Raw genomic sequence first — 21990 nt, forward strand, 5'->3', positions numbered from 1 at the left:
AGGTCGCTTTTAGGTTGAAAAGTGGGCCGCAGTAGACGGAGTGGTTAGCATGTTGGTCACACAGTCAGGAGATCAGGAAGATCAGGATTCGAATCTTCACTTGGACATGTGTGTGGAGTTTGCATGTTCTCCGTGTGCATGAGTGGGTTTTCTCCGGGTACTCCGGTTTCCTCCCACATTCCAAACATAACATACAGTGTGAGTGTGAATGGCTGTTTGTCTATATGTGTCCTGCAATTGAATGGCGACCAGTCCAGGGTGGACCCCTCCTCACCCCAAATCAGCTGGGTGAGGCTCCAGCTCACATGTGACCAGAAAGATGAAAATGGGGAAAATGGGTGGATGGCTGGATGGAGGGCCGGTTGTGGTGTCAGTCATCAAGCTGACAGAGTAGCGCCACACCACGCTTGATCCAGTGTTGAGGGCGCTTGGCGGTGGGTAACATCATGGGAATGACAAAATTGGTGGAATGTCCTGTCGTAGAGAGGGTCCCCCTCCTCTCGCTGGTCTTATAAAGAGGACAAACATAGCGGTTGTCAGACTCACCTGGGATGTCGTTAGCTGCATGGTGGAGAAAAGAAGGAAAATATAAATATAATGAGATCAGAAACATTTCTATGAGGAAGAATTAGCATTAAGTTGGGAGTGAAATGAAAACGGAATATTTTGTACTTGGGCTGTCGAATAAAAAGCACTGTGATGGCAATGATCTTTCACATGCATACTTACTGGGTTTTATCCAGATAATGGGCATGGAAACAAATAGGATTTTGGGATTCTGTTCAACTAAAACTGCACTGAGGAAAGAAAAAAAGAAGTATCCTTTTTTTGAGGATTTTGAATGAGGTGATTTTGTACTTAAAAAAAAAAAAGAAACCCAGGTGGAGGCAACGATACCTTTCTTTGTCCCATCGAGCTCCATCAAGGAACAGTCCATTAATATAGACACCATCTTCAGGGGGCGAGCCTGACTCATCAATGGGAAGAACCTAAACAACCACATGACAACGTCACACATGGAATGGCCAAAACAAGTTCTGTCACGAGCCATTAAATTGACAACTAATGACTGATTGTGCTAAAGATGAAAAGTATGCGTATTGACCTCAAAGTCAAAGCCCAGCAGGTCAATGGGAATGTTGTATTTCCTGGCATAGTTCTGTGTAGCCCCCGTTAGGAAGGCCTGGGTGAAGAAGAAGCCTGACAGCCAGAACACGCTGGGCTTACCAGAGTCGTACCAATTCTAAAGACGCATAAAGTTACAGTGAAAATGTGGACAAACAGAGAAGACATCTTGGTGTCAGTTGACGGTGACTGACCTGCAAAAACTTGAGCCTCGTCAGGAAATCAAAGATGTAGCTCCCCACAGGCTTGAGGCTCGGGTACGAGCGTTTGGCCCATTTCTCGGGGACCTTGCCCACTATTAAACTCCCCGCAATTCCCTCCAGCTCGGCATCCATCACCACTAAACCCTTGAGGGCCTTGAGCAAGTTCTGAAGACTGACACGGATGGTACTACACAGCCTGGGGAGGACAAATACGCTAATACGGTCATAGCAAAAGGACTTATTAGCAATCGTTCCGTAAAGAGTGAGTATGTTCATACGTGTTGTAGCGCTCCATTTCTTGGACAAGCACAGTGTTCATACTCTCTTTGTAGAGAACCGGGTACTTCGCCAGAGATGCTTCAATGTCAAAATTTGGGGGAATCTGGGACAAAGAAAGAGATGAAACAAGACTCTTCAGGTAAGGCTAACAGAAGAAGTGGTCGCCTAACTCTTGGGACCGTTAACGCTCTTGCCAAGTGAAACAAATGAAGAGCTATAATACAGTAGCTCCTACCTTAGAGAGGATATCATTTGCTATGTCATACAGCGTGTTGTCACTCCCAGAGCCCCCCCCTCCCTTAGAGCCTCCTCCCTGAGTGAGCAGCAGTGAATCAAACAGCAGCTTGGTCTGCTGCAGATCCTTGGAAATGTCCACGTTTTCATTCATCCCAAATATTTCTGGGTGCTGGCTGACCGGAAGCTCCTGGTACGTAAGAAAGGAACGCTTACTCAGCTGCCAATCTAACCAACACGTGTCATGTCATGTTTACCTTGATAAATCGGAGGTAGTCTCCATAGGCTGATTTGGGAGGTGCGACATAGTCACCGCTGGGTGAGAAAGGATAAGAAGGTTTGTCCACGACATCCTTGTTGTAGAAGTCTGCCAACATGGTGTTCAGGAGGCGCCGATCCCAGTTGTCTGTCACACGGCCTCCATAGTTGCACTCTCCGGTCAGATAAGTGATGGCCTCGAAGGGCACCTCGTCGTATTCGTTGATGAACAACTACACGGGGAGACACATGACGTGCATTTAGACGTATGTGATGGTAGCCATCTCAGCAGCGAGCCTTTGAATGATCACCTGGAGCTGTCTGATACTAATGTGGAGGTCAGTTTCATTGAAGCCATAGGGAATATTCCAGCCCAGCGGACCAAACTTCCTCCTCTCCTGAACAAGCGCATGGAAGAAGCACAGGCCATACAGGAGCTTTTCCCAAATCTGCAGAAAAATAGAGAGGTATTTGCTAACACTTTACATTAACGTACACAAACTTACAGTAGTTCATGAGGAACAAACCCACCTGACCTTAACCACTACTTCTTAGTTCCTCATCAGTTCCTGAGTAACTACTCAAAATGTATGGCCTTGGTCGTGAGTTCCTCGTTAGTTCTTCAGTAACTACTGTATGTTTTTGTACCTCGTGGTAAATTGAGACCGGGTATTTGGAGAAAAGGGGCAGCGATGGAATTTGCGACAAAGTCATTCTACCAACGGCCCCAACTCACCAGTTCTTTATTAGGACAGTTATTGAAGAAGTTTTGGTCGCAAACCGGATCTGACATGTACGACTGCAGTATGTTTAGCCGAAGTCCTGTTGGGGGTTCATTTGTCATTTTCACCCCGTTCTGCAACAGGGTGACTGGAAACTGGTCCAAAAGAGAAGGAGACAGAGAGCAGCTGGAGGTCCAGAACCGTAGAAAATTGAGCTGTTGCGCATCCTGGAAAACGTCATGTTGCCCTTTACCTTGGGAGAAGGATAGCTTGTGAGCCAAAGTCGGAAGTCTTGGTGGCATATTGCGGGACTAAACTCCTCACAGATCTTCTCCAGGGTGGACATCCAGGAAACCGCCAGGTGACAATTCTGCAAACATACCCAAGTCCCGTCCTGCATGGCCGTGGATATCATTTTGGTAGCGATGGGTCCTTGGCCTTGCCCAAGGGAAATAGACTGGAACTTGCTACCGCCCATGTCCTTGTCGCCCGCAAACTTCAGCAAGCCTGTGAACGGTTAGCGTCTGGTCAGTTTCATTGTCCTCAAGATGACATGAAGTTAAGTTTCCCAACTTACTAGCCATGGGGTCAGCACCAGGAGAAAGCACAAACACCAGTGGGATGGTGGAGTTGGAGTCCAGGTAGCTCTTACTTAAGTCAAAGGGAGGAGGCTGGACAAAATTTTTCCCCAGTTTAGTTATGACATATTTGTGTACGGCCGGCACAATCTTATCAGGCCTGAGACAGCGGATGATGATCATCTTCTGCAGCTCATTCAGTTGATCGCACCAAGGTGAGGGCACAGGGGTGTTGCTTGGCTCTTTGCTGTCAAAAATAGGCTTGAAAAGTTCTGCATCCTCAATGAAAGCATCTCTGTGAAATAAACACATTCATGTCCATACTGTAAGGAGAAAAGCTGAGCGGTAGGAAGGAGCCAACAAAAATCCCAGAGTAACTGAGTTACCGTATTCCTTTTAAACCGGGAAGCTCGTTTGCTCGGCAAATCTCATCCCAGCTCTTGTCCTGCAACCAGCTCGGATCGGGATTAGCGATTGTGTTCTGCAGACCCACGCCTCCGGTCAACAAAAAAATCAAGTCACTGTACTCAATCTCCTCTTTAGCCCTGATGGAAATATCAGTATTGATTTGATTCCTATCCAAAAGTAGCGAGTCGCTATCACACCAATGGTACTCACAGAAGTAGATTGCAGCAGAGAAGGAAGGAGAAGAGGAGTTTGTCCTTCTCAAACAGCGATCGACACACGTTGCAGAACAAGTTATAGGTGAAGTAGTCGATCAGGTACATGAGCCTCTTTTCCAGGATCTTGGACTTTTTACTAAACGCAAACAGGGGAAGCTTCTCAATACAATCCAGTTCAATGTTGCTTCAGCCTCAACCAGAAACATTCAACAGTCAAATGAATACCAAAAGCTCGACGTGATATCAAAAGTATGATATCGCCTGATGTTGTTTTCATTTTGCAACGAATGCAAGGCAATTGCATAGCATTTACTAACAGGTTGTTATGACATCAGAGACCGAAGACATACAGCAGTATATGATACTGTGGATTTGACATTTGAAAACGGTCCCATCAACGTCGCCATGTGATCTCACGCATCCTTTTGTGAGTTACACCGTAAACGTGGCTCACCTATCTTGGATGGAGTTTGTATAGAGGTTGACAAACCAGCTGAGAGAGTATTGATACATGGGGTCGATGTTGGTCAGGTCAGCGATGGTGAAGAACAAGACAGAGGAGTGTTTAGCAATGGCTCTGTAACACTCTCTGGACTCTGCTATCTTGATCTCAGTCTCCTCTGCAATCTGGCAAATTCATAGACAAGAATGCTATGTAGTAAGAAATCCCAGACAAAAGCCAGATTGTGTTTGTGGAGCACATAGCACGTGCCTTTTGTTTCTTGGAAATCTCGTTGGACATTATCTTTGCAGAGTCTAGGATCTGAATGGCGCTCTCGTCTTCCAGAATGTTTCCTTCTGAGGACGCTAGTGTCTCCAGGATCTTGTCCTCCGTTTCCTTGAGTTGTCTGTTATTTGCAGCCGACTGCAGAATTAGTGCATTTCTCTCCTCTTCCAGCTCGGGCCTGCGAAGCAGATGCAGCGGAAGAAAAGCTGCAGCGGAGTCGAACAAAAGTCAGTGGACCAACGGCGACAGTACCTTTCCTTGGCAACCACGATTCCCAGCAGTTGGTCCTCCAAGCCCTCTGGGGTGATCATAAAATTGAGCAGAGACACCTTGGTGGCCAGTTCGGGGAGATAATGAGGGTTCCTCAGCTTGGTGGTGATGTAGAAGCGGAAATCGGGGGAGTACTCAATCACGCTCTCCCCCAGTTTGATGCATTCTACCCCACCTGGTTGAAAACAAGCATGACAAAAATGTTGACATCCCAAGTTATGCATCTTTGGGATGCTGTGTCTCATTCTCGGCACTTTGTTTGAAGGTTTGTTTGAGGAGTAGAGGTTCCAGTGACGGGTCCAACTCTTCCAGCACATTTTCTAGCAGCAAAGGGCTTCCGAATTGAATACAGTTTTCCATAGTTCTCATGTAGTCATCATCTGTTAATTTGATCACATTTAAATTGTTCTCCTTCTCTGAATTCTTCACCCATTTGTTGGCCTGACCCTGAGGGTCAATCATCAGGGGCCTGAAAAGGACCGGGATAAACAAGGACAATCTCAGGATGCTGTTATGAATCAATAGGATTTCAAATGACATTGATGGTGGAAATAATTGATTTCATTAATTACATTCAATGTTTTAGTGTAATTAATGCGTCGGGCGGCTACACACGCTGTATATATCACACTGAGTTTTGTGTAAAGGTCTCACCATCGACGTGAATGACTGGTAATGACGCCGTTGTCAATGGAGAAGGAGTCAGTGGGGAGCCCAGCAATGTTCCATGCCCTAATCTTGATAGGATCTCCAAGGGTCTTACTGAGAGAGAAGTCATCTGATGATGGAATGTTCCGAGTCTAGACATGCCAGGGTAGATGAAAAGAGAGGTGAGGAGAGCAAATATATGAAAGAGCATCTTTTTGCATGTTGATAAGGAATCTTACTTGACACAGATTGATCCAGTGACTGGTGCAGTCGTGTCTAAAACTGGCTGTGAAAGCGCCCAGGTAGGCCATGACACCAGCAGAGATCAGGACATCTCCAGTCAGGTTGTCATATGTGTTTTGGAGATCATCAGCAGCTTTGGACCATCTGAGAATAAGATGTTTACTCTGTGGCATTGTGTCCTTGCAATTATACGGTGTGTCTGTGTGTATATATATATGTATGTACACACATACATATAATCCATATATACATAGAAAAAAGTATTATTGATTACCTCGTTTTTTCTCCACCCAGACCACCAATGAGTTTCTCAGCTCGCTCCAACTTTCTTTGACACAAATCTCGTTGGGCTTCCAGTTTGGCTTTCTCCTCTGTTTTCTCCTCAGATGTTCTTTTCAGGTCAGCCAAACGGTCCTCAACCTGCTTCAGCTTGGCTCTCTTCTCTGATAGATCGGCCATGGCGGATGCCAGGGTCGCCTGGGCCTCAGCTTGTTTGGCCTTTTTTGGAGCCACGATCTAAAAGCACGCAGGTGAGTGTAACTGGAGCTTTGGAAATGGTAATGGTTTGATTTATTTGAACATTCATAAGGTTTTACTGTAGTGTACATCACATACGACAATTCACAATGTCCAAAAGGAGTCGGAAGAAGTGGAGCTTATTCAACACTACAGCCTGCTAATTTCACATCAATTGCTTTGACAGCATTTCCTATTCAACATGTTCCCTTTGCCAGTTCTGAAGAACTGTTTGTACTGTTTCTTGAAACGGGTCATATTAGCGCATATTGTTGGAGAAGCCCACAAAAATTGGCGCACCATTATCATGTTCAATAGGATGACATTTCATAGTTTAGGTTGTCGTAGAGCATGCTTGCACCGCGACGTGCATGCAGATCTCGGTGTGCATGCAAATACCAGATGGAAGGAACAGATGTACCACAGGAGTCCATTAAATGTATTAATGAGGATATAACGTTTTCTGTTTTGCACTTCTCAGCTACAAAAAAAATGAATGTACCAACTCTCCAGGGCTGATTGGCCCAAACATTATTTATCCTCATTAGGGTCGCTTGAGCATGCTGGAGCCGAACACAGCTGTCTTTGGACGAGAGGCGGGGTACACCCTGGACTGGTTGCCAGCCAATCGTAGAGCACATATATCATTCACACTCACATTCATACCTAGGGACAATTTGGAGTGGCTAATTAACCTAGCATGTTTTTGGAATGTGGGAGGAAACCCACAGTTGTGTAGTTACACATACAGTACCTGTAAAGAAAGCAAAATGACATGAATACCATACCTTGACCACCCTGTCGTATGACTCCATTGCTTTGATCCACTTGCATAGGCCCTCTGCTGCTGACGAGGCTTTTGCCACCTGAGCAGGGTTGAAGTCAGGATTGGTCATGTAGGTAGAACGAATTTTTGCTATTGATTCTTCCTGTAAAAAGAAGAGAGGACGTTCATCCAGCTATAGTTCTACTATATAATATAACGTAATTAGGGCTGTCAAAGTTTTCATTGCTTGATAGCCCTAATTCTAATATGTAATTTGATCACGTTGACTGTGTGTGTAGAACATTTTAGATATGTTCATGGTTGTGCTTAAAGTTGGGAGAATGATGATTTCCGAAACTCACAGGAATATTGTCCTTGTCATATTCTTTAAGATCCCGTAAAAAGTTCATGTCACCCAACAGCTTCTTGCTCGGACCCCAGTAGTCCAATATCTAGGCAGGAAAGAAAACATTGCTGTGTTTAGAATTGTATTAGTTCTTTTCATAGACATTTTATTATAACATGATGTGATGATACTGTATATTTTTAGACCAACTTTTTTTCCCGACCCAGCAGGATCTGCAATCTTGTCCGGTGTTTTTCCCATCATGACACACACAGCTGACATCACCAGTTTGACTCCTGAGGGAGGGTTTTTCATGGACTTCACAACGGTGATGTCAGCTGGCTGCAATGAAGAAGGTAACGCACTCAAATGTCCATAAAGCAAAGACACCCATGAAGGCTAATGTTGGCCCACCTTGGAGGGTTCTCACCTTTAAGGTGTTCAAGGCTGCGGTGGCCTCCTCCAGGGCAGGGATGGCCTCGGCCAATTCACTATCACACTCATCCTTTAGCGCTTGAGCTTCAGCGGCTTGAATAGCTGTGGCCTCCTCTTCCACACGCACCAGTTTACTGGTAGCTTCCACCTCCACAGATTCCACTGCTATCACCTGTTGGTCATTACCAGGGATTGGTATATTTAGGATGACTTTGGTGCCACTGGAACTCAGTGTCACGTGCTGCATTTACCTTCATCATCCTGTCATTTTCAATCTGTGCCTCTTTTAGTTTGGGCTGCAATTCCACCAGCTCCACTTTCATCTCACCAACCTTCAGAGAAACAGGATGAAAATGCATTTTGTTCCAGCATCAGATTGTTCCGATTCGAAAAAGAATCCCGTGTGCTGCATGTACCTGAGATTCAGCAAAAGCTAGTTTTTCTAGACCGTTGGTGTATCTCCTTTTTGCCTTCATGACTGCGTCCCTTTTCATGGTGAGGAGCTGACTGAAAGCTGCCATTAGCTCCAGATAGGATGTAGGCGTGACATAATTATGGCGGCCAAGCTCAGTGAGAAATCTGCAGACAGTACCAACATAAACAGTATATTAGGGATGCATGATACATACGTTTTCAAGCCAATACCTATCCTGATTACATCCTGCTACTCAAGACCAATACCCATCTTCAATCATTTCCATCATCAAATCACAGATCGCTCCAGCTCTCGGGTTGTCTCTGGCAGACTTTTTGCACTTTTCAAAATGATAGGAACAAGCCCCGGCCGTCATAACGATGCTGGCATTTCAGTTAACTGACAAGGATCCATAGTTAGTTTTCCTTTCATTATGGAATGGTTACACAACATTTAGTGCAACTAGCACATAAAATGCCCTGTGATTGGCTGGCGACCAGTCCTTGGTGTACCCCGCCTCTCACCCAAAGTCAGCTGGGATAGGCTCCAGCATACCACAGCGACCTTGGTGAGGATAACCCCGGGAACACATTTGATCCATTGCGGCTCCATCATGGCCGCCAGAAGCCTTCCGTTAGATTGAAATGCCTGTTGTAGGCTCACACCAGCTCCCGCGTGTCATGATGACCACAGAACCCAGGTTCAGGTTGCTCAGTACAATGTGAGCAATACAATAAACAATAAAGTACAAGTTGCATACACAGTAGTTTCCCCAATACAATACTAAGGTAAACAGCCTGTCGCTGAGAGCATAAAAATACAGATGCTTAAATCGGCATGATTTTCTATGGATGAAAATGTTTTGAAATGGGATCAGGCAAACCTGTGAGAAAGCTGGCTGGCAGAGGTGTGAAATGTTTTGCAGATTGGTACGACTTCCTTTTGTTCATTATCTTTCATCCTCAGAGGCTTCAGGAACGAGTTGGCTACCCGCTCTAGCGCCTCCTCTGGCCAAGGCTGGAAGGACACACAAGATAAAGTACAACAGGAGCACAAGGAAAAGTGACTCTTAGCTTACTAATTTCGACTTATATTGTGTAGAATTTATCATGGATATTTAGTACCTGGAACCAATTAATGGTGCAACAGTTGATAAGAGAAGGAAATTGCCGCAGACGATTACGAAAGGCTTCACCAATCGGACTGAAGGCCACAACAATGTGGAGGTTCTCCTTGCAGCGTGCCACAAAGAAGGAGAACAGAGTCAAAGAGCTCAGTTCTACAGACCTATTCTTCCCTTGGGCAATGGGGCGGACCGTCTGGAAAGAGGGAGAGAGAAATGAATTGCATCATGTAAACTGTACAAATATAAATGATATGTGGATACACTCTGACTTCATATATGTGATGGACTATGAGGCAGAATTGATGGCTTTTAATGGGGAGAAAATAGATTTTCCAACAATTATAACGTATACGTATACATTTACACATTACATCATATTAGTGTCATACCTCAATGATTTCCTGTTTCTCATCCATGGCAAACATATTGGGAACTTCTCCTGTGTTCAGGACACTGTTTACATCTTCTAGAAAAGCTTCGTCTTTGATCTGGGTATCAGTGAGCAAAAAAACTATTCTTTGACCTTTCACCCCAGCATTCTTCAGCAGTTTCTGTATCATGAAGAAAACATGGGGAGGTCTTTGTAAAAATGTATGACAACACACTCACACATATTAGAACCAAATGACACAACACCGTAATGAGGTGTATTCTAAACCACAAAGCTGACCTTGAGGTCATCTCTCCACTCAACCATGCCGTAGCTCTTTGAGATCTCGGGCTGAAAGAGAGTCATCTGGGCGATGAACGTGGCCAATCGAGTGATGGACTGGCGTCCACTGCCTCCCACTCCTACGAGCAGAGCATTCCCTCCTGGCTGCTTCAACACACGGCTGATACGGGACAGGTGCTCCAAGACATAGCTACATCAGACACAAGTTCTTTCATTTTCAACAGATTGCTACACAAATACTAGTTGTGCATGTGACTGTAATGGACATATTTTTTCTTTACAGTAATTGACTCAGTATTCCAATACGGATTTACCGGAAAATGACGAGATTCATGCGGCTCTTGTTCATCTGGTTATATTCAACAAGACACGCCTCCACCACCTCGGCAAAGCTCTCCACGGAGAGCACCTCAGCGTACAGGCGTTCTTCAGGCTCCGCGTCAGGGTTCATGTAGTCTCCAAACAGTAGAATCTGCAGGTCTTGCTCCACCAACTGATAAAAAGTACATTTCATTTCAACTCTACGCATCATCACAAATGATCTAGAATCAACGTACTTTACTGCCTTGCTTCAGGTGATCAAACACTTGGTTAAAGGCTTCCTTGAAGTGATCTTTGAGGATGGTGTTCATCAGCTGATAGAACCATGCTCGATCCTTGTCATCCACCAGACGGTCGTAGAAGACACGGAAGACCTCGTGGACAAACAAGCGAATCATGGTGCGTTTGTTCTCCAGAGATTTGCTTTTTAACAGCAGGCAGCCTTGGATAACTCGAGAGAAGTCCCGCAGGTTAAAAGTGTAGTGAGACTTGGCTGGCGTCGGAAGCAAGTTCTCCATGGCTTTTTTGTAAACCTTCATGAAGAGATTCGTCATGTTACACAAAGACAATATGAGAGTAGGAGGGAATACGAGAGTATTGGTCAAATCCCAAAGACTCACTTCCATAGTGGCTGTCACTATTTGGCTACCAACAGTGAAATATTCAGGCGGAAAGTCATTGTTTTTAAGGTAGAAGGCCACCATGATGGAAAAGATGCGAACCATAGTCTCATCACTAAAAGAATTGATGCTAAAAATGTTGAAGTGACGCAGGAAGCGAGACGTCACAGCGTTCCTTCCACCACCAGGAGGACCCATGGCTGAGATGAGCTGGATGTCCACTAATTTAATGCCGGAAGTATCTTTCAGGTCATACCTGCCAGAGGACAACGGATTAGTCAGGCATTGCATTCCATCCTCTTCTCCTCCATGCTCTGTACAGTAAATATCCAACATCTAGTACCACTTTTTGTGATCCATGAACTGTCGAAGAAGCTCCACGGGAGGCTGAGCTCCAAACTGTTCCAGTGCTGGCATATTCACGTCATCTATGAAGATGACATATTTCTTTCCCATGGGGGGGCCGAACACACCCTTCCGTCTCTTATCTAATTTGGCCATGATGATGTTCTGAAAAAATAGGACACATTTACGATGAAAAAACCCTCATTTCGCTATGCTAGGATTTCCACATGCTAAAATATATATGCCGCACGCTGACCTGTGTTTGGTTGGCCGTGGTGCGAGCAGAAAAGTTGATGATGAGAGGTAAAAAGAGGTCATTGTCCAGAGTGTTCATCAACATCTCCTTCACATACACAGACTTTCCAGTGCCAGTAGGGCCAGCCAACAGCAAAGGCCTGGGCAGAAGAACAGAAAGCATACAGGGCAAATTCATGCATCTGACCTCATTCGGGTAGGCCTGATTCATGTCCCTTCCACCATTAGGATACTAACACGCCATTGGTGATGCAAATGTCCATGAGGTAGGTGTAGCGAACCGAGTCGATGGTGGGAACGATGATGTCCTGGACTTTGGTGTTTTTGTCTCCCAGGCTGACATTTTTGATGGCATCGTTCCAGTGAACCCATTTTCCTTTTCCTTTAAACTGAAAAGGATATCGGAGTAGCACTGAGATGTTTCTACACAAGGCCAAAAAAACACTGATGACCGATGAAAGTCGGCGGTACCTCGTAGAAATAGTCATACACAAGGCCTTTCTCATCGACCGGGCATTCCCATTTCCCTACAATAACGGGAACTGGATGATTCTCTACCTTTCCAGACACAATATCCCTGAAGAAGTCGCTAAACTTATCCCGGCTGTTTGAATCACAGCTGCCACCCGCTGACCACACCAAGGAAAAGGTAAAGGCTGCCTGCAGGCAGAAGGAAGACAAATGGCATCGGTGTAAACCAAATATGTTGCTTAGGGAGGTTACCAAGATTTACTACAAACATTTATTGATAATATTCATCCTAACTATACCATGATCCAGGTGCGAATAATTTTATCTCCTGTCTCTGTCTCTAGCGGTTCCGTTAGAAGCATCTCGAACAGTCTACATAAAGATACAGTTGCGTTCCAGTTGGTGGTCGGGACAACTTCCTGTAAGCAAAACAGTTAGTGAACATTGAATTGTGGTTGACTTTTAATTGGTGCAAACCCCACTGGTCTTTGGGTTGTGGTGTCTAAATGATTCCAAGAACTACTGTTACTCACCCTGCAGTTTTTACGCAGCATCCTGAAGGTAGGCGGCATCAGCCAGTGGAAGAGTTCTTGCATTAGGTTGATATTGTCAGGACTCTGCAGAACCTCAGGAAGTGTGTTCATCCAGGAGATCACTAAAGGTTCCCAGCCTAACTGAGATGGTTCCATGTAGATCATACCGCATCGACTGACCGTGGCAGGCTGCAATACCACAAAGTAAGTCGACTATTCAGTATTGTTATAAGTGCTAAAACTACTAAATAGCAACAAATGTCAACAAAAAAATCAATGATCTTGTTCAAATCTTACAGAGGCCTGTGACAGATCCATTGCTTCAAAAATCAGACTCATTTGGTTGGACATCTGGATAATTTCTCCACTCATTAGACATAACTGTAATGTAATGATAAATAACATAGATGGGAAGAACCATAAATACCACAAAACACAATCAAATATAACGTATGTGTACGGTGTACCTTTTTATTGTCATCCAGCACAGTGTTCATACTCTCAATCCAAAGTGTATCAATGGGACCATCAAACACCACCCATTTACGATCTGGCGTTTCAGATGATGCATACTCCCGAAATGTGTTGGCCACAATCCCATCTGTCCACTAACAATAAACAAAGAATGAGAAAACACCGGAAAGCAGACAAGAAGATCTTGGGTCCAGTTTGAATACATGAGGTTGGGGTTGGGAGGTGCAGGCCCACCTCGTGAGAAACAAGATCAAACTGTCCAAAGAGCTGACCCATGGTGATGGACTTTGGGTTCAAAGTCCTGAAGATGACCTTCTCCTCCTCCCCGTATCCTCTTTCGTTCATCAGAATAAGTGTGTCAGCTAGAACATGAAGCACTTTGGTCTTACCTGAAAATGACTCCCCCACCAGCATGAACCTGAACCAGAAAAGGTTTACCTTCATGCAGGAGTGTGTCGACTTTGTAATTCAAAACGTTAAACATTGCAAGCAAAAGAACATACCCATGCCGGACTATCATCATCTCATATGTCTGGATCATCTTTTCTATGAAGATTTGTGTTGACTGTACATTGTGTTTTGTACAGCACTCTGTTGCAGCCTCCAAAAACAACTGAGAAAGAAGCAAAGACATAATTGCAATGACGTAAGATTCAATACTAATAAGTGGAATAGAAAACATATTTATGACCTTTAAAATCCATTTTTACCATTATTAGAGCCTTGCTCTAGTTACTTTATGATAAATCTGTAATCTTTGGTGCCATTTTCAGCCAAGGTTAAGAAAAAAGGTTTTCAAAAGCTTTGCAATTCAATATTGTACATCCCCATTTAAAAAAATATGCAGCAGCAAATATGAATACAGTGTCTCCTATTTGGGGATAATAATGTACATGCAAAAGGCATGGCATATTTTACCTCATAGTCAGCTTCAGGGAGGGAGATGCCAGGGAACAAATCACTGGTGATTCCATTGAATAGTGGAATATCATGAGAGAGAAACTTGGGCTCGTTAACATCTTTTATGGACCTCAGAAGCTAGATGTTAACAACAGAAGAAAAGCCATCAAGAAACAGACCACGGGATTTAAAAACGTTCAAATAATTTCTTGCATAACTTAGCACATATACCAGTATATCCTCATTCTCATCTGGATACTTGAGCTTGAGGTTTCCCGCAGCCACAAGTACAGCTTTGACAGCTCTCATGCCATAATCATAATGGAACTGTGAGGAGAGCTGCTCTGAACAGAGCCTGTAAGTCATTGCAATCTTGACTGATAGAGGCTTGGCATTGAGGAATCCATATGAATACAGAGAGATCTCTGCTATCAGTGCATAGTTGGGGACCATCATGGTCACTGTTCGGAACAACACCTGAGGACCACAAAACAATGAAGACATTTGGAATATTCATCAAATCATTGCAAAAAGCATCTTATAACCTGCTAAAATCCAAAACTTTATTTGAAGTCCGCAACTGTGATTAAAATAAAAATGATGAAATGTGAAAATTGCTCATGCATACAATAGAACCTTGGTTAGCATCAATCATCTGTTCCAGAAGGTCCGTACTATAACCAAAATGTATGAGAGCCAAATCGATTTCTCCCCAATTTAGTGATAAAAATATATACACTAACCAAGGTTCCGTGCATTGTGTTATTGTGTAAAGACCTTGAGGTTGTCAGGGAGTTCCGAGCGTCCCGCGTAACCAGGGTTCATGGTGATGGACACAAAACAGTTGGGATTGAGTTTAAGCATGGTTCCTTCAAAGTCAAAGTACTCCAACTTCATCTCGATAGCTCTCTGAATGCAGAGGACTTGCTGGGCCACGACAGACAGGACCTCAAGCTCAATACGGTTGAACTCATCAAAGCATGCCCATGCCCCAGATGAAGCCAAACCTTTGAAAAACTGACAAATAACATCACAGCAACTTTAGTGAAAAGTACAAATTGGGATTGGATGAAGGTCAACTTTCCGTGTGATATTACTTTGCCCATAGCAAGATAATCCAGTCCATCGGAACAGTTGAAGACCACACATTGTACAGCCAACGCTTTGGCTAGGTCCTTGGTGGTTTCAGTCTTTCCGGTTCCAGCCGGACCCTCGGGTGCACCACCCAAGTGGAGGAAAAAAGCACCAATCTGGACAAGACACAAACTGAAACATTTATCCAAACAAAAAACACGTTTTCCAATAAAGTCACTTTGCTATTTTACCAGAGTTCTGTAGCATCTGTCAGTCAGCGGGGTGATGACCAGACGAAAAGAGTTCCCCAGGTACTCGTATGCATACTTAACATCACAGTTTATAATCCGAACTCGAACATTGTCGTTGTTCCAGTAGTAACGGAGCTGGGCAAGCCAGCGGAAATCGCTTTCAGTGGTCACACCTGTCAAGAATGCATAGAAATACTATTTATTTGAAAGGCATACTTTTTTATACAGTAAACCTTGTGCCATGAGGTACCGTGTTCAATGAGCTCCATGACGACATCCCTGGCATGGACATCGATTGTCACCAATGCTCCCAAAGTAATCCGTGTTTGTTTGGGCAGTTTCCCTCTCACCAGCCCCACAATGTCATTCAGCTGTTTCTGGAGTTGCTGGTAGTAGTTCTTCACACCCTGCAGAGGCCATCAAAGTCACACTTTTCACACATTTTCATCTGTATTTTTATCTTAATGAGGTGTCACATAAGGTAAAAAAATCGTCCATAATTTCTGGTGTATAAGCCAATACTGCTTCCTTAAACTTTGAACGATGCAGCGCTTTATTTGGCAGGGGTGAATCACGAGCAACCCATCAGAAATCACAGGAGGTTAGCAGCGAGCTCAGGAGCTCCCTTCTACAAAGACACCTCCAAAACCCTCAAACAAGGTTTTATGTAGGTTTTATATGCATGCTCTAACCATGTTGTAACAGGTACATTCATGATAATATGAAATACTTTTGCCGTACAAGAGAAAGACGTGTGCAGTTTTTCTTTAAAACCTTACCTGAGCGCCCCCCCTGATAGCTTCATGCACCTCCAAGGTCCAGAACATTTGTGAGGTACATATCACCACCTGTCCGGGCCACTCCTTCACCCACTGGTTGCGTGACGTTTCGGCATAGGCCTGTCAAAACCACTAACGTCGTTTATTATTCAATATAAACATGAAAACAAGACTTTCTTGCAGCACTCCAACCTTTCATGAATTAAAGTTAAAGTTGTAAGAATGCATATTGTTTGTAGTATGCAAACAAAAACCGAATTGCAAATCCATTATTTGCTGAAATAAAAGAGACATATCAATATGTACAGGTACAGTAGGTACAGTAAAACATTATTACAGACATTTGTTAACAGTGTCAATAGTAATGCTTTGCACAGAGCTAAAGGATACTTCGACATGATCACAGCAGGACCGAGGATCGAACCCACTACCTTCAGGTTGGGAGACAACCACTCTACCAGCTGAGCCACAGGCCATTTTATATTAAAAAATGTGTTGATTTTGTCGTGTTGTGTGCTGCCAGTGTTACTGTTACTGCTACGACTACTAACTTTAACAGCGTTAAAGCATTCAATGTATACATTTGGCCAATGTACGTTGGTGCATTTAAGGAAGTCTCTGACCAGAGAAGTGATCTCACCGTTCTGGAGCGGTCCACTACATCCCTGACACTGCGAATCATCCATTCTTCCACTTGCACCAGCCACTTCTCCACCGATCCTTTGGCCTCAGCTGTGGAGATGAGCTGAATCAGCGCAACACGCTCCCCTTCACTGCTGTACATGGCCTGGATAAAAACAGTCGGCATCCATCAAGCGGCTGTACTGCTGCCATGGAACGCTCCACTCCACCAATGCCTACCTGGATATCAAGGTTTGGGAGGAAGTCGAGTTTGGCAATACCCTCAAAGCACTTCCTCAGATGGGGTTGTACACGCAGTGGGTCCTTGGTCTCAGAAAGAATTTCCAGCATTTCATCATTGGACAGGAAGAAGAACCTGGCAGCAAAGCGACAATTATTGACATTTGGGATTAACAAATATATATATAACAGATACAAATTCAATTCCATTGCGCACCTTGGAAAAAACAGACGCTTTTTCTCCAGATAGTCATTTAGTCCCTTCATGATGGTCTCCAAGTGGCAGTTGGACTCTATTAGTTTCTCTAGCAGGTTAGGCATTGCGGTTGCCTGAAGAATCTGGTATTAAGGAAGAGATTTCAAACTTGTTGTCATCAATAGACCGTACGTCAGAGACAGACCACAGGGTTACCACAAATGATGGTGAAAGCCACCTTTGAGTCCTTAACACAGTGCCGCATGACGTCCTTCCAGGTTTTGTCAACCATTTGAAAGAGCCTTCCTTCTTCTGGAATTTGCTGCATAATGTCCTGGGAAGAGAAGATGGGCTCAAGGTAGAGCCACTGAGCCTGCACCTTCAGCCACTCATCAATGGTTTCCTGAATGCGAAGAAGACGCTCCTCCCAAGTCTAAATTGCAGAGAAGTATAACATTTTGGGTGAAAGCCATTCAAAATAATTACAAGCTAAACCTGCATTAATATCATTGCACATCTCGTCTTCATGCCAACTTGAAACTAACCCTGATCTCATTTTCCAGCGGCTTGATGAATGGTGAATTCCTCATCGTCTGGGTTTTCACAATCTGATCATCTAGCATTGCCTGAATTTCATCCAAAGAAGTCAGGATGGACACACCAGTGTCTCTGTATACCTGGTGCTGGAGAGAAACACCATCCCAAACAGTGACCATGGTGTGCATGGCCTTCTCCATGGAAAATTCCTGAAAGATACATAAAAAGGATGCATTTTATGAAATTATATTTATCACTGAAGCTATTTATTTTCATCATCAGGGACAGAAACCAAAACACCAGCAATGTCAATTCTTACCTTACTAGCAGCAGCACTGATTGACTCAAACGTTTCCACATAAGGATTCAAGTTTTGTTTGAGAACCTTGCGTAGCGTTGTACCCGCATCGGGAGTGAGGTCATATCCAACTATGTCTGACATTTGCTTCCAGTGGCGATCTCTGATACCCGGATTACACAGTACTATTAATAGAGGAATATACTCCTATCGACAGAAACACAATGAGTGAGCAAACAAAAACAGGAAATCATACTCATGGGCACATTGTTGAGTGCCTTGGAGGCGGACCACTTGATACCTTAAACTCTTTGACCTGCTCTAGTACAGTGGAACACAAGACAACTGAAGGACTCTCCTCTTTGACTTCTTCTTCACCGCGACGTCGTCTAGTAGTTGATCCGGTCGGCTTCTTTGTTTCCTGTTCAGCCTTGCTTTTTTTCTGTTGGAAATACTTGAGCATCTTGAAGATCTCCCTGTAGAATTCATCCACTTTTACCTCCATTCCCTCACCATCCAGTTCCAGGAAAGAACCATCCATCCAGCTGTTCACAGAGATGATAATGTCAATTGGAGGTGGAAGTGACGCAATTACATGACAAGGTGCATACATCTGGTATCAAACCTGCTTTCCGTGCGCTGCCATTTCAGTATGAACCCAAACAACTTCTGGTATGGCTCAATACTCTGTCTGATGAGCTCAACTTCTGGGTAGTAGGACTGATCCCATTCATGGAAGACTTCATCTTTGTGAATGTCTTCAATTGACTCCTCAGCCTCTTGGAGAAGGGTTTGAACTGTTTTGATGTCTCCCATATACTGTCCAAAACAAAAAATAGCATTAAATAGAACATGAGTATAGTACAGCCAAAAATATGCCAAATAAACAATCAATGCAAAAATAGAAATTCAATATTTAGTGCAAATTATTAACACTATTGTAAGGCTACCGCAGCAAGTGTCTGAATTAGGGTTGTCAATCAATTAAAATATTTAATCAAGATGAATTGTAATCCCTGTAGTTAACTTATAATTAATCACATTTAATCGCAGCTAGAAATAAGTTTGTGTCTATAATAAGTAGAGGAAATCTTTGTGGTAAATGGTTCAATATGCAACTACGATGACAACTACATAAAATTTTATGTAAAGGGATATCAATTTTGGAAATAATTGTATTTTTTTTTAAATAATATACAGTCAGAAAACATTTTTTTGTCGTAAACCACGCTCACAAAGGTTCAGCAAATAGAAAATATGAGTGAGTGACACCTCTGACACTGACACAAACATGCTTTCTTGATTACAGCGTCAGCTCAAAGATTTATTTATGATACTAGTTTTAAATATTTTAGTTATATGACTAGTTATATTATATATTATTAATATCATATATAAATATATATATTTTACGATTTAGTTAGTTAGTTTAGTTATTGGGAGTAGAAAAGTCTATTAAGGAACATTCAGAAACGATTTTTATTAAATATTTGCCTTAATGAAATGTACAAATGAAAATACTTAAAACACATTTTATTTTTTAGCAAGACAATAGACGTAAAAACATTTAGTAAAAATTGCAAACTCAATGTCATTTCACTTTTAAAGTCAAGCGTTAGGGTTAGGGTCAAGCATTCTTTCTGTGAGACGCTGGCTACCAGTTCTAAATGACTGAGTCAGCTGATTCATTTGCATAATACAGAAAGAACATTTGTTTTAATCCTTTGTTGTTGTACAGTTTTTTTCTGAGAGCACGAATGATGTAATATACCTGCTGCATCATATTTATCTCAGAGCAGTGGGGGAACTCATCAACCCTACGTTGCAGCTTGACTAGATGTAGCGTTACTCTTTCTCTTTTAGCAAGCATCTCCTTCTCCCCTTTCTTCTTGGCATCTTGGAAAACCTAACAAAAATATATAAGTCTTGACCATACTTGGAAACCAACACAAGCATTGTTAACATGGAGGTTCAGATCGGCACATTACCTCGTCACTGAGTTCAAAAACCTCTCCGATTTTCAGTGGCCACAGAAAGACAGTGGAATTGAGTTCGAGATCTTCAGGTTCAAATATGTGGACATCCAGGAGGTAGCTCAGTCTGCTGTAGGCTTTCTGTCAGATCGCAAGAGCAACTGGTGTTGATGGTGTTGACATCACGATTGATGGTCCGATTTAAGCAAAAAGGTTACCATTATTCTTTCCTTAAGAAGCGTAATACCCTTTGTCTTAGTTAATTCAATGTATTGAATCATGTTGGCCATGTCATCTGTAGTCTCTGGCACTTTCAAAGCATTTTCTCGGATGGTTTCAAAATCAGAGCAGATCCTTTCAAAAGACACACAGAAATTCAAAATGCAACAATAGGCTCTATTTAGGCCTGTCACAATAACACAATTTGCTGGCCGATAATTGTGCTATTAATTAATGGACCGGTAATATATATAATATATATAGATCACTAAGATTACCATTCAAAGATCATTGTGTCGTGTCATCGTTGTGTCATGTCACGTTTGAGCCGCTAGATCAGGGATGGGCAAACTGCGGCCCACAGGCCACAACAAGCCGACCATGCATCTTCATTTCTAAACACCCATATTTTCCCAAGGCAAGGCATGCTGGGTAGCTCTTTGTTGCACCTGAGATAGCCAGCATATTCAGCATGCCTTGAGGGCATTTGGAAATAACATTTTGAAGTTACGTGTTGTGTTTAGCGCTTAGCTGTTGATTTACGTATGTGATGTGTTAAGTTGCTGTGGATGTGTTGTTTTTGTTTCGTTGCTCCGTGAGCAAGTATGTCATTCTGATTGATGCCGCCTATATATAAACTTCTCCTCCGAAACTTTTTTTAACCCACTGTGGCCCGCATGTCAAGAAAGTTTGCCCACCCCTGCACTAGATGGTACTCAAGTGAGTGTTGCAGCCTTTTATACAAAAACTGTACAGCAAAGCAATCTGGGAAAAAGGAGTACCCAGTACCAAGTTCCCAGCACCACTATACAATATAGATTTTCTCTGTTGAGAAAAAAAACACTTCAATAAAACCTACACACACTGTTATGTAGTATATTGTTATAAGTATTTGAGCTGTGTACAATAATGGATATGACACGTGTGCACGGCTTGCGTGAGTTTAGATGGTAGCCATCATTTTACATCATAACATGGCCTTGAACATAACAGTGGAATGCGCATCAACGCTTCTTGTGCATTACAAGCTGGACCACAGCACGAGATGCTGTGAACGCACAATATTTTGCACTGTTTTCTTTAATGTTTACTGCACCAATAAAAAGCCTCAGTAAGTGTTGGCTGTCCGTGGCCGTGCTGCACAGCCACACTAGAACTGGGGCATTCGGCTTACAAACCTTGGTGACTTCATTCATATTCGTGTCTGTTTGCTAGCTGTTAGCACTCGTGTCGCCCCGCTACAGGCAGAAAGAGGCTTAAGAGATGCTCACTCTGTTTTGTGTTCATTTCATATGGAGCCAATGCACACAGACACATGCAGAGTGAATCCTCTTATCAACCAGGCATGTAGCACGAAGAGACTAACACATTCTTCTATTGTTCGATAAATTAATAAATCCATTATCGTGACAGGCCTAGCTCTATTGCAATATTTTTTAAATATATACAAAAATGACACTCACTGTAGATTTTGCTCACTATGTTTGATTTTCATTTTGTTGATAAGTATTTTGGCCCATTCTTTAGATTTATTAGCCAGTCCCTGATTTAGCTCCTCACAATCTAATTGGACCATTGCAAAGTGAGCTTTGGTTGGCAGGTTGCCGATCTTCCTTGACAAGTCACGAAACTCATCCACTTGCTGTGAACAACAATCAGAACACACACTGTTAGTCGTCACAAAAAGTGGACTTTT

The 21990-nt window shown here is 43.2% G+C and overlaps 1 protein-coding gene and 1 long non-coding RNA gene across 6 annotated transcripts in view; one reads left to right on the forward strand and one right to left on the reverse strand.

Moving 5' to 3' along the window:
- LOC131104963 (dynein axonemal heavy chain 12-like) overlaps positions 1–21990 on the reverse strand; it is a 26738-nt gene continuing 4748 nt past the window's right edge. The window contains exons 13-75 of one of the 5 annotated variants that reach the window (XM_078796805.1): positions 21758–21936; positions 20294–20429; positions 20091–20216; positions 19874–20008; positions 18728–18921; positions 18404–18647; positions 18124–18309; positions 17813–18013; positions 17506–17700; positions 17289–17410; positions 17072–17207; positions 16851–16997; positions 16211–16330; positions 15682–15838; positions 15432–15604; positions 15204–15356; positions 14884–15123; positions 14338–14583; positions 14125–14244; positions 13710–13819; positions 13441–13624; positions 13200–13340; positions 13030–13113; positions 12733–12921; positions 12499–12618; positions 12200–12388; positions 11966–12117; positions 11730–11868; positions 11472–11638; positions 11129–11384; positions 10745–11041; positions 10502–10680; positions 10185–10377; positions 9904–10065; positions 9513–9707; positions 9272–9405; positions 8390–8552; positions 8225–8305; positions 7969–8145; positions 7749–7880; positions 7555–7644; positions 7215–7355; positions 6185–6426; positions 5907–6054; positions 5674–5819; positions 5274–5488; positions 5002–5194; positions 4735–4927; positions 4477–4649; positions 4018–4158; positions 3786–3944; positions 3399–3694; positions 3075–3328; positions 2836–2976; positions 2411–2548; positions 2099–2332; positions 1843–2031; positions 1607–1710; positions 1320–1524; positions 1106–1243; positions 898–989; positions 730–797; positions 1–561 (exon numbers count right to left, since the gene is read on the reverse strand). In XM_078796805.1, coding sequence (XP_078652931.1) covers positions 371–561; positions 730–797; positions 898–989; positions 1106–1243; positions 1320–1524; positions 1607–1710; positions 1843–2031; positions 2099–2332; positions 2411–2548; positions 2836–2976; positions 3075–3328; positions 3399–3694; positions 3786–3944; positions 4018–4158; positions 4477–4649; positions 4735–4927; positions 5002–5194; positions 5274–5488; positions 5674–5819; positions 5907–6054; positions 6185–6426; positions 7215–7355; positions 7555–7644; positions 7749–7880; positions 7969–8145; positions 8225–8305; positions 8390–8552; positions 9272–9405; positions 9513–9707; positions 9904–10065; positions 10185–10377; positions 10502–10680; positions 10745–11041; positions 11129–11384; positions 11472–11638; positions 11730–11868; positions 11966–12117; positions 12200–12388; positions 12499–12618; positions 12733–12921; positions 13030–13113; positions 13200–13340; positions 13441–13624; positions 13710–13819; positions 14125–14244; positions 14338–14583; positions 14884–15123; positions 15204–15356; positions 15432–15604; positions 15682–15838; positions 16211–16330; positions 16851–16997; positions 17072–17207; positions 17289–17410; positions 17506–17700; positions 17813–18013; positions 18124–18309; positions 18404–18647; positions 18728–18921; positions 19874–20008; positions 20091–20216; positions 20294–20429; positions 21758–21936 — 10545 coding nt within the window. In that variant the 3' untranslated portion in view covers positions 1–370. Of the gene's footprint in view, positions 562–729; positions 798–897; positions 990–1105; positions 1244–1319; positions 1525–1606; positions 1711–1842; positions 2032–2098; positions 2333–2410; positions 2549–2835; positions 2977–3074; positions 3329–3398; positions 3695–3785; positions 3945–4017; positions 4159–4476; positions 4650–4734; positions 4928–5001; positions 5195–5273; positions 5489–5673; positions 5820–5906; positions 6055–6184; positions 6427–7214; positions 7356–7554; positions 7645–7748; positions 7881–7968; positions 8146–8224; positions 8306–8389; positions 8553–9271; positions 9406–9512; positions 9708–9903; positions 10066–10184; positions 10378–10501; positions 10681–10744; positions 11042–11128; positions 11385–11471; positions 11639–11729; positions 11869–11965; positions 12118–12199; positions 12389–12498; positions 12619–12732; positions 12922–13029; positions 13114–13199; positions 13341–13440; positions 13625–13709; positions 13820–14124; positions 14245–14337; positions 14584–14883; positions 15124–15203; positions 15357–15431; positions 15605–15681; positions 15839–16210; positions 16331–16850; positions 16998–17071; positions 17208–17288; positions 17411–17505; positions 17701–17812; positions 18014–18123; positions 18310–18403; positions 18648–18727; positions 18922–19873; positions 20009–20090; positions 20217–20293; positions 20430–21757; positions 21937–21990 lie in introns of those variants that run through there. The other 4 variants (XM_078796806.1, XR_013629896.1, XM_078796807.1 and 1 more) reach the window with 4 other exon arrangements.
- LOC144901786 (uncharacterized) lies at positions 2847–6426 on the forward strand. The gene is made up of 3 exons (XR_013629897.1): positions 2847–5564; positions 5667–5849; positions 5916–6426. It is a non-coding gene; the product is annotated as an uncharacterized LOC144901786 (long non-coding RNA).

Source organism: Doryrhamphus excisus, linkage group LG15, assembly GCF_037039965.1.
Source record: "Doryrhamphus excisus strain RoL-2023G ecotype Guam linkage group LG15, RoL_Dexc_Guam_v1.1, whole genome shotgun sequence".
NCBI classification, from domain to species: Eukaryota; Metazoa; Chordata; class Actinopteri; order Syngnathiformes; family Syngnathidae; genus Doryrhamphus; species Doryrhamphus excisus.